This window comes from Mustela nivalis (genome assembly GCF_964662115.1).
Source record: "Mustela nivalis genome assembly, chromosome: 1".
Lineage (NCBI taxonomy): Eukaryota > Metazoa > Chordata > Mammalia > Carnivora > Mustelidae > Mustela > Mustela nivalis.
Window position 1 is genome coordinate 10,904,108 of NC_139020.1, and position 11,018 is coordinate 10,915,125.

The following is an 11,018-nucleotide window of genomic DNA, read 5'->3' on the forward strand; positions in this document are numbered from 1 at the left end:
TGGGTGTGTCTTCAGTGTTGAGGCAAAAAAGCACGATAGAAAATAGTGCCTGTGCTATGATTCCATTTAGTTAAAGTTCCAAAACAGGTCAAACTCCGTTACTTTTTTTTTTTTTTTTTTTAAGATTTTATTTATGTACTTGAGGGAGAAAAAGAGATCACAAGTAGGCAGACAGGCAGATGGAACAGGGGTGGGGGAGCAGTGGGGAGCCCAGTGCAGGGCTGGATCCCAGGACCCTGAGATCACGACCTGAACTGAAGGCAGAGGCTTAGCCCACCCATGCGTTGGTTAGGAAGGCATCCATGGGTCCTAAAGGATGGTGGTGAACAAGGACTGAAGTCAGCGTGTTGGCGACCTCTGGTGGCAGAGATGGGGCTGTGCGCTCTCTTGACCGGGATTGGGATTACTTGTATATTTGCTTTGTGTGTATCCACCCATCTGTACTGATGTTCCCTGTACTTTTCCGCGTGTGTTTCATTTCACAGTATAATGTTTAAAAATACACACACACCGGCTCCTATGCTGAGGATGCCTTATGTGTGGGTGAGAATGGAACTAGGGAAACCAAAATGTAGGCAAAAGGTAGCAGGTGTAGTAGCTTGGACCAGGGTCACCGAGGGAGGGGAGATGGCCAGAGAGACAGATCCAGGAGGCAGGACTAAGAGCACGTGCTAATGGGGCGTTTCCTCTCGTTCTTTGCGACAGTTCACAAACCAGAAAAAGTTACATGGACAGAAGCCGCTGGAACCATTCGGGATGGAGTACGAGCCTATACAGCTCTGCATTATCTGTCTCATCTCTCTCCTGGAAAATCAGTCCTGATCATGGATGGAGCAAGTGTAGGTGCTAATAGTTCTGCTAAGAAACAGATCAGAATCCACTAAACTTAGGAAATAGGCCACCCATTTGCTAATGTAATTCTTTTTTTTTTTTTTCTTTTTTCTTTTAACTTATCAGAGAGAGAGAGGAGCGAGAGCGAGCACAGGCAGACAGAATGGCAGGTAGAGGCAGAGGGAGAAGCAGGCTCCCTGCCGAGCAAGGAGCCCGATGTGGGACTCGATCCTAGGACGCTGGGATCTGACCTGGGCTGAAGGCAGCTGCTTAACCAACTGAGCCACCCAGGCGTCCCGCTAATGTAATTCTTTACCGATAGCTTGTGCACTGCCCATTTTGTTAAAACAGGCAGCCTTTATTAACGGCAGATAAGACTTCACTGTGTTCCGTTTCTTACTACTTTGAATCTGCTACTACACTAAAGAAGCAAACAAACCATGTTTTTCTGCCTGTTCCACGAAGCCTGAAGTAGCTCATGAAACCTTTGAAGTCATACCCCAAAACTCCCAACCAGTTTTGTGTTTCCCTCACACCGACACTTAACGTTGGTTAGATGTTGCATTTATAGACAAGTCACGTAGGATAAAAAAATGTGCTACTGTCAACACATTACACATATCAGCAAAAAAATTATTCAAGACCCTAGAAATAACATAAAAATAGATGACAGTCTAAAAATGTTAGAAAACTTGCGGTCCGTTTTTGTAGTTTCATTATCTGTCTGGCTGATGATGAAATGCTTTTACCCCCTGCTTTTCTGTGCAAAAAAAGGCAGAAGCGTCTTTGGCATTGGCTCCAGCCTGATGTCCAGCATCAGGATAGTAGTGTTTTCCTGAACTTACCATCAGGTCAGCAAAAGGATGGAGCTATTGAGAGTGTTTTGACCTTTTTTTTTTTTCTTAATATTTTTATTTTTTATTTTTAGAGATTTTATTTATTTAACAGACAGAGATCACAAGTAGGCAGAAAGGCAGACAGGGGCACGGGGGGGGGGGAAGCAGGCTCCCCGCTGAGCAGAGAGCCCAATGCGGGGCTCAATCCCAGGACCCTAGGATCATGACCTGAGCTGAAGGCAGAGGCTTTAACCCACTGAGCCACCCGGGCACCCCGAGTGCTTTGACCTTTAAAGAAAGATAGCTGGGCGCCTGGGTGGCTCAGTTGGTTGGACGACTGCCTTTAGCTCAGGTCATGATCCTGGTGTCCCGGGATCGAGTCCCACATCGGGCTCCCAGCTCCATGGGGAGTCTGCTTCTCCCTCTGACCTCCTCGCTCATGTTCTCTCTCACTGTCTCTCTCTCAAATAAATAAATAAAATCTTTAAAAAAATAAAATAAAATAAAGAGAGATAGCTGAGGCCAAGTTTCTGAGCACAGCCTTTACCTCGAAACTTTGTGCAGCAGTGGGACCGAGTGAGAGCATGTGGCACACACACCTTTTCTGCCATCCTCCTGAAGAAGAAAGTCAGTCAGATGTCCAACCTTGTCCATATTTTTTTTCCTCTTCTATCAGATAATATTGTAACTATTACACTTTATTAAATAGCTTCTAAAGCAAGTTAGATACAGCCTCTGCCTTAACATCTATAAACCCATTGGGTATTTTTGTCTCCACAGGCCCTTGGTATGATAGCTATTCAGTTAGCGCACCACAGAGGAGCCAAAGTGATTTCAACAGCAGGTAGCCTCGAAGACAAGCAGTGCCTCGAAAGACTTAGGCCTTCTCTAGGTGGGTAATCCTACTCAACACAGACTTGACAAGAGAAAATTTTTATGAGGTATCACTGTAAAGACTGTCCTCGTAAAACAAAGTACTCCCAAATGAAAGTCACTGTTAAAATGCACTTAGTCTCCATGCTAAGTCCAGGTTTACCTGAGTGATAGTTTTAATTTTCATTCTTTTTAAACCTACATCTCTCAGTGTTTTTCTTCTTTTTCACCCTATTGTTACCAACTTACCCAAGTCTGAATTAGCTGAACTTGGACAAAGTTTAGCAACACCTGATCCCTTTATGGTTTTATTCGTAAATCAGGATATGTTTCCGTCACTCTGTAGGTTTCTCACCCTCTTTTACTAAAAGTTATCTGTTTTCTAAAGTTATCTGTTTTCTGTGATATGCTGGGAAGGAAGATGATCCACTTGAACAGAAAACACGGGTCAGGTATAGTTTATGGTGAGGAGGATATGGTGGAGACTAGGGAGCTCTTGAAGAGATTGAAACTAAGGACTGAAATGTGAGACCTGGAACTATAAAAATCCTAGAAAAGAGGACAGGCAGTAATTTCCCCAACATTGGACATAGCAACTTTTTCCCTAACTGTGTCTCCTGAGGCAAGGGAAATAAAAGCAAAAATAAGGAGGTTCTTCAAAAAGTTGAAAATGGAACTATCCTATGAGTAATCATACTACTAGGTATTTACCCCCAAAATATAAAACAGTAATTCAAAGGGGTACATGCACCCCTTTTTAAATTGTAGCATTAATGGGCGCCTGGATGGCTCAGTGGGTTAAGCTGCTGCCTTCGGCTCGGGTCATGATCTCAGGGTCCTAGGATCGAGTCCCGCATCGGGCTCTGCTCAGCAGGGAGCCTGCTTCCCTCTCTCTCTCTCTCTGCCTGCCTCTCAATCTACTTGTGATTTCTCTCTGTCAAATAAATAAATAAATAAATCTTAAAAAAATTAAAAAAATAAATTGTAGCATTAATATTTACAATAACCAAGTGACAGAAGGAGCGCAAATGTTCATTGACTGATGAATGGATAAAGAAGATGTGGTATCTACATATACAATGGAATATTATTCAACCATAAAAAAGAATGAAATCTTGGCCATTTGCAACAACACAAATGGAGCTAGACAGTATAAGGCTAAGCAAAATGAGCTAATCAGGGAAAGAAATACATGATTTCACTCATGTCGAATTTAAGAAACAAAAACGCACAAAGAAAAAAAAAGACAAACCAAGAAACAGACTCTTAACTGTAGAGAACAAACTGATGGTCACCAGGGGGGAGGTGGGTAGGGAGATGGGGGAAGCAGGTGGTGGGGGTTGAGAAGACACTTACCTTGATGAGCCCTGAGTGAGGTATGGAACCCCTGAGTCACTGTATCACACACTTGAAACTAACAGAAAAGTATGTTCACTATACTGGAATTTTTTTTTTTTTTTTTAATAAAAAACGGCTCAACAAAAAATAAATAGATTGTGGGACGCCTGGGTGGCTCAGTTGGTTAAGCGGCTGCCTTCGGCTCAGGTCATGATCCCAGTGGGATTTGAACCCAGGCCTGTCCCACATTAAAGCCCGGGTTACTCCATTGTTACGTTATGCTTCTGGCAGAGATAACCAAGACTTGGAAGAAAGGTTAAGGCAGAGACTGGAGAAAGAAGAAAAAAAGGAAGAGACTGGAGATGGAATGAAGTGGTGGAAGAAAGCACTGAGCAGTGTTTTTGAAGGGAGAGGTTTCTTACTGGTTAACCCTGTCCTCCCCAGGCGCTTCAGTCCCCTTTCCCTGGCGGCCTCCTCACTCCCGCCCCGCCCCGCCCCCCACATCTTAGATCCCTCTTGGGGGCGCCAGTCGGAACCCCGCTGAGAGGATTTCTTTTACATGAAGGTGCTAAAAACTCCGGAAATAAATTATAAACATGTGTCTTCATTTGCCAGTTCAAATGCTAAGATTTTCATTTCATTTTTTCATTGCATTGGCTTGTTCTATTGAGATAATACTCTTAAAAATAGTTTGGTTTTCACTAACTGCTCAAAGTAATCATGTTTTTTTTTCCTTAACCTTCAAGGTTTTTCTTCATTTTGGGGGAGCAAGTGCGAAAGGGAGCAGGGGAATTTCTATGACTGAAAAAGGTTAAAACAGCCTCTAATAGAGAGGTACCATATCACACCAATACATTTTTTACATTTTAGCTTTAAACTCTCTTAACTCTAAACATACTTGAGGAATTGCTTAATCTCTTAGTTTATGCCTTAATATGTATGTATCTCTGTGGCTTATAGATTCCCTGTTCGGACTAGATATCTTTTAGTGATAGGGAACAGTGCTCTTTTTTTCAGTAGGCCAGCCTTGGAACGCCGCATCCACAAAATGTTTAGTATTTTTATCTGATTGAATATACCAGTCCCTGCCTTTAAATTGATCCTTACCACTATTGGGTAAGAAGAGAAAAAGTAAAATTTGGATCCAGTAACTGAACCACTCCATACAGATATTTATTTGCTTTTCTTTTTCTCGGATGATTGGTGTTGGTCACATAGAGAACAGTACAATTGCCTGACTTCCTGTCCTTTGCAGCCCGAGTCATCGATGTATCTAATGGAAAAGCCCACGTTGCTGAAAGCTGTTTAGAAGAAACAGGTGGCCTGGGAGTTGATATTGTCCTAGATGCTGGAGGTGGGTACGTTACTAGATCAGTAGTCTGTGTCATTTTTGTCGTGTGATGGGTGCATTTCACAAATCAAATAAAATATATATAAATAAAACCAGATAAGGATTATTAACATATTTTGTTAAATTGATGTCATGTTTTGTTTTTAACTTTTCTAGTTAAACTAGAGCTTCTTGAATCCTCCTGTAAACACGGTCTAGAAGAGAGAGTATGCTTACTTTAAAATACAGGCACTGGAGTTTATAAGAGTTTTGACAAATATGAACAAACATCTTCTCATTGGTTGCCAGACGATATATACTACTGTAGCTCTCGGCCAGAGGCGGAGTTCTGCTGTGTCTGGCTGCCCTCTGTTGGGTGGCTGACTTCTGCAATCTCTTTTTGGAAAAAGCACAGAATTTTGTTCCATTTTTACCTCCCTGAACCTTTTGTTATTTAAACAGTATCTATTTAACACCTAATCTGTACACACCTAGGTAGTGCCATTGCTTGGAAAGCTTGCAAAGAGATTCTCTTCATGCTTTGTTAAGATTTATGTTCTGTGATGGGAGTCAGAAATGCAGCTATGACCATCTTAATGTTTTTCTTTTTAACCAGTATTTTCAGGACTTGAAATTAACTCAGAAAAGCACTTCTCGGCCTTTTGGCTAAGATCAGCTGTGAATATTAACACAGAAAACTCTTTCAGTGGAAGTGAACGTGTACTTTCATTTTTCAATTTTTGCCAGATTACTTTTCAAATATACATTTCTTTCTTTTTTTTTTTTTTTAAGATTTTTACTTATTTAATTGACAGAGATCACAAGTAGGCAGAGAGGCAGAGGCAGGCTCCCCAGTGAGCAGAGAATCCAATGCAGGGCTCCACCCAGGACCCTGGGATCATAACCTAAGCCAAAGGCAGAGGCTTTAGCCCACTGAGCCACCCAGACGCCCCTCAGATATACATTTCAATAATTATGTCAGTGTATGACTTTCTTAAATCTATGAGTTCCTTAAGCAGAAGTCAGATTTTCCCAAAAAATTAAGCTATCAATGTTACGATTAAAGCTACCAGTCTTAGTTATGTGTTGTATTACCTTGCCTGGTTTTCAAATGAAAATAAACTTTTTGTCATTTATTATTTCACTTATAATTGATTCTAGAGTAAATTTTATGACCAGTTTTAAATCAAAAAGTATGTTTTAAGGTATCTGAATACATTGTGTGTTATTTTTTTCTAAGAAAAATTCTTCCTTGTTCCTACATTAAAAAGTAAAGAGGACTAGTTTGAAGAATTAATTTTTGCCAGATTACTATAAAATATATTTCTTGTCTCTCTCTCTTTTTTTTAAAACTATTCCCTTGTAAGTGAGATTATATAGTAAAGATGATGAACCAGCTGTAAAATTACAACTACTACCACATAAACATGACATCATCACACTTCTTGGTGTTGGAGGCCATTGGGTAACAACAGAAGAAAACCTGCAGGTATTATCAGAAACAATAAAGCATTACTATTACATTGAAAGGTTATAATTAACAAAGAATAATGCCTAAGTCTCTTGAGGCAAGATGTGAAGAAATTATAAATTCTGAATTATACCTGTTTCTAAAGAAATGTAACTTTCTTTTTTACTTTAGATACATGTTGGCCAAAATATAGAAGTAGTGCCTACTAGAGGAGTTCATTCAGCTTTTATTTAGTGGTTTGGAAGAAGTGACTTCTGAATTTTTTAGTAGTATTTCCGATAAGGTTTATTTTTTTAGTAACAAACATTGTTGACACATACTTAGCAAAATATTTCTATATAAAATTATGATAATTCCCCATTCACATTGGAATTTACTACAAACGTGTGTATACACATTGTCTCCCGAAGTTACATTTCTCAACAGTATTCAGATTTTATCATGGTTGATATGCCAATACCATAATCCTCGTATATCAACCTTCACTAATTTTCTAACATCCTCATGATGACAAGTGATAAGTAGCAGTCAGCAATCTCATTCTTACACACACGCATGCACTCATGCACACACATACACACGGAGCACACAGCACATACTCCTGCACACACTTACTGTTTCATCATTTTGGACAATGAATTAGAAAAGAAAATGTTACAGTTTACATATTGTTATTAAAGTTTATATAGTATTTATTTGTGATTTGGGTATTTAATCTGCATAGAAGTTTTTCTGGCTCAACATACTTATCTCTGTCTGCTATTAAACTCACAATCGTTGATCAGTCTTTGTGCTTTCTGTCCAAGTTGGATCCTCCGGATAGCCATTGCCTTTTCCTCAAGGGAGCAACGGTGGCTTTCCTTAATGATGAAGTTTGGAATTTGTCAAATGTGCAACAGGGAAAATATCTTTATATCCTTTTTATCTACTGACTTGCGTTTCTGGCTTGAAATCTACCATAAACTCTCATTAAGTTCTTCAAAAATGGTAATTGATAGTAATAACAGCTAACTTTCATTGAGTATGCCAAACGGTGTTTCAGGTGCTTTGTAAGTATTAATATATTTAAGCATTAAAAAACAGCCCTGTGAGGTGTCAGTACTATCATTATGCCTGTGTCACAGGTAAAGAAACTGAAGCATAGGAAAGTCACTGCATGTTCCAGGATGCAGCTAAAACGTGATGGGACAGGAATCACCCAGGCAGTCTTGCTGGTTTGTGAATGGTAGATAAACTACAGGATACATGTAAAATTCTGTTTCATTTTCAACTTGGCATTTCGGAAACTACACATCCCCTTGAAAGGCTCTAATCTATGCTCTGATGGTGCTGTTATGTAAGACGTTTCAGAATGCTTATCTGCACTAAAGAGTTTGTGGGATGTTTTAAGATGAACAATGCTGGGAAATCTTCATCAAATGAAGACGGTTTTGATTTTTTTTTTAATGGATTTCATTCCGAGAAAAATCTGGCAAATGAAGCCAAACCATTCCAGTTTTGGTGAAAGTAATGAAATCTTGTCTGGAGAATGTAAAAGCATTCCAAAAGAATGGTCCAAACCTCTTTAGAATTTAAGAGAAACTCTGGGTCAAACTTATGAAGACTTTTTTTTCTAAGATAACTGTTTTAAAGGCATTTGCACCTGCTAAAAATTGTAATACATTGGATAAAACATAAATTCTTATTATTTAATAGAGTATATCTGTATGAAGAAAGAAACTTGTAAGTCTTAAGTTTGTCTCCACTGAATATCATACTTTGCTTTCGTTAAATGTATGTAGTTTATATACACGTGATACTTATTAAGGCCCACCTTCTCTAAGAGCAGCGATGGAATTAATTCAGAGCTTTCAAATAGGAGTATTTCAGCACTATCCTGCATACATTGAGTTGTAAAAAATACATTTCAGAACCAGAACATCCCCTTAATGTACTGAATCTGTGATTTGAAAGTATTTCTGAATAAATATTTTTCTTTAAATTTGGAAAATAGACTTAATTTTTAACTTCCTAGAAGAATTCGTTAGATTTCAATTCTAAGCAACTTAATTGTCCACTAACGTAATTATCAAGAATCTCATAGGAGAACAGCATGTGTTAAGAGTACCACTAGATACAGTGCATTTTGGATCTTACATGTCAGGAGCCAGGCTAGCTCCTTTGCCTGCATTATTTAATTCCCTCCGTACAAACACACTCTTAGAGTTTCTGCTGGCATTTTCACTTAACAAGAGTAGAAAGAGAATTTGCAATACGGGGAGAATTCTTTAGGTCCTCTTTAAGAAAATCTTTAAAATGGCTGATGTTCAGACTTTCTAATTATATTTTCTAAAGACTTGAATTTTCAAGTCCCAAATCAGACTCTAGTCCTCACTGGTGCTAAATGCCCCGATCAGTTCCCGTGTGAGCCAGTTGCTTCTTGTGATTTAACAGCCTTCCTTCCAACGGTGTGATAGATGCCATATGTCATTCTCCACTACCAGCAATTTCACACTCAATCCTAAAACTGTCATCGCAATTAAACAACTCAATTTTTTTTTCTTAATTTTACACTTACTTTTTGAGTCTTGTAGTGACAAACTACAGTTTGTTAACTTTTCTGCACGCAAATTTTGAGCCACTGAGCAGCCTGTTTAGTAAGTAAACGTGCATCTAAGAGATATGAGTGCTAACATTGTTTCTAACTAGAAACACCATATATAGTGCTAAAAGGAAAACCTACCCGTCTGGGTTAACACTAGTGGTTACCTAGTACAAGGCATGAGGCTCGCTGCTTCTGCCACTTGTCCTAACTTAGAACTGTAGGCTCTATTTAATGTTTCCACTTCTCTCACATCAGTTCCCCATTTCCCTGTTTTCAAGGTAAACTTCGCAGCTTACAGAATTTCTACAAATTAAATTCTCCGTTTCTGAGAGCGCTGAACTTAAAATAGGTGACCTGCGTAACATCTTATTGACTGGGTTTGTTCAATCCTCTCTCTGTTACATTGCCACCTTAACAATCTTTCCAGCTACGTATCTTAAAAGATGTGATGGAGAAGTTATCAAGCGGAGTTTTTAGGTACGTATAGTAACCAAATCATTGTTTGTTTTTTCTATGCTCCAGGTAAGGCAAGCGTTTCCACTTGTTTCAGTTTCCACAGCATACCTCTTACCTCCATATTTTATTTTGTTTGGATAAGTAGCTGCTCTTTAATTATTTCTCAGAGTGTTCCTGGGATACATCAGTAAGCATTCGCGAAGATAGAAGTGGCTCATTGGTTCTCCTTATACTTTCCGCACCACACCACACAACCTTTGCTTTTCTCATCACCGTTACCGGAGTAATGTGAAATGACCCATAGCTTGAGAAGAGGGAAAATACAGTTTTGTTTTTTTTTATTTGGATCTGGGAGTAGATAAAGGAGGCATTTTTCCACATCAGAACTTACCCAGTTTTAACAGTGGAAATACTAACGGACAAGTTTACTTAAATGGACAAGATTATTTAAAATAATAGAATTGAGGCGCCCAGGTGGCTCTGCCGGTCCGGCATCTGACTTCAGCTCAGGTCATGATCTCCAGGTCCTGGGATAGAACCCCAGGCTCGCTCTCACTCCCTTTGCCCTTCCCACTGCTCCTGCACTCTCTCTCTCACATAAATTTTTTAAAAATCTTAAAAAAATAATAATAATAGAATTGAACTACAGCAAGTGTCAACTCTCATCCTGTTGTTTTACTCATCTTTCCCTTGACCTAACTGTATAATAATTTCATTCTTTCCCAGGCCTCAGTTGGATGAACCCATTCCACTGTATGAGGCGAAAGTTACCATGGAAGTTGTTCAGAAAAATCAAGCAAGAAAAAAGCAAGTTGTTCAATTTTAATTTTGTTCTTTCTCAGACCTCAGTTGGATAAACCCCCTCCAGTACTTGAAGCCAGAGTTTCCTTGGGAATTGCTCAGAAAAGTCAAGGAAGATAAAATCAGATTGTTCAGTTTTCCTTCTGTGAGTCAAGACGCTCAAAGTTATTTAAGGTTTTTGAGAAGTGTTTGGAAAAATTATTGTACGAATGGTCAAGACAGTTCCGTTAATTAATGTCTAAAGGGAATATGCTGAAATTCTTTTGTGCTTGTTTTGATACATTTTCCTCTGTTATAAAATTCTTTCCATGAAGAAAATTGCTTTCAGGAAAAACTATGCTACTCTATTGATAAAGTTGTTAGTCTTCTGGTATGTCAAAATAACGTTATTACTGTTGTACCAACTCCGTTCTCAATACCTTCCTTCCTTAACGAGCCTTTGCTGTCGTAATTGAATCATTTGAGTTTATTTTCAAGTCTCAAAGGATCTAGTCCATA

The 11,018-nt window shown here is 39.0% G+C and overlaps 1 protein-coding gene across 6 annotated transcripts in view; it reads left to right on the top strand.

The window, feature by feature from the left end:
- Positions 1 to 10,901, top strand: part of CRYZL1 (crystallin zeta like 1) — a 39,410-nt gene extending 28,509 nt beyond the window's left edge. For 4 of the 6 annotated variants that reach the window (XM_082723922.1, XM_082723926.1, XM_082723925.1 and 1 more), the window contains 7 exons: positions 706 to 839; positions 2,448 to 2,559; positions 5,134 to 5,232; positions 6,576 to 6,697; positions 7,486 to 7,591; positions 9,695 to 9,740; positions 10,446 to 10,901. In XM_082723922.1, the coding sequence (XP_082580048.1) occupies positions 706 to 839; positions 2,448 to 2,559; positions 5,134 to 5,232; positions 6,576 to 6,697; positions 7,486 to 7,591; positions 9,695 to 9,740; positions 10,446 to 10,545 (719 nt within the window). In that variant the 3' untranslated portion in view covers positions 10,546 to 10,901. Of the gene's footprint in view, positions 1 to 705; positions 840 to 2,447; positions 2,560 to 5,133; positions 5,233 to 6,575; positions 6,698 to 7,485; positions 7,592 to 9,690; positions 9,741 to 10,445 lie in introns of all 6 variants that reach the window. The other 2 variants (XM_082723924.1, XM_082723927.1) reach the window with 2 other exon arrangements.
- Positions 10,902 to 11,018: the final 117 nt, after the last annotated feature.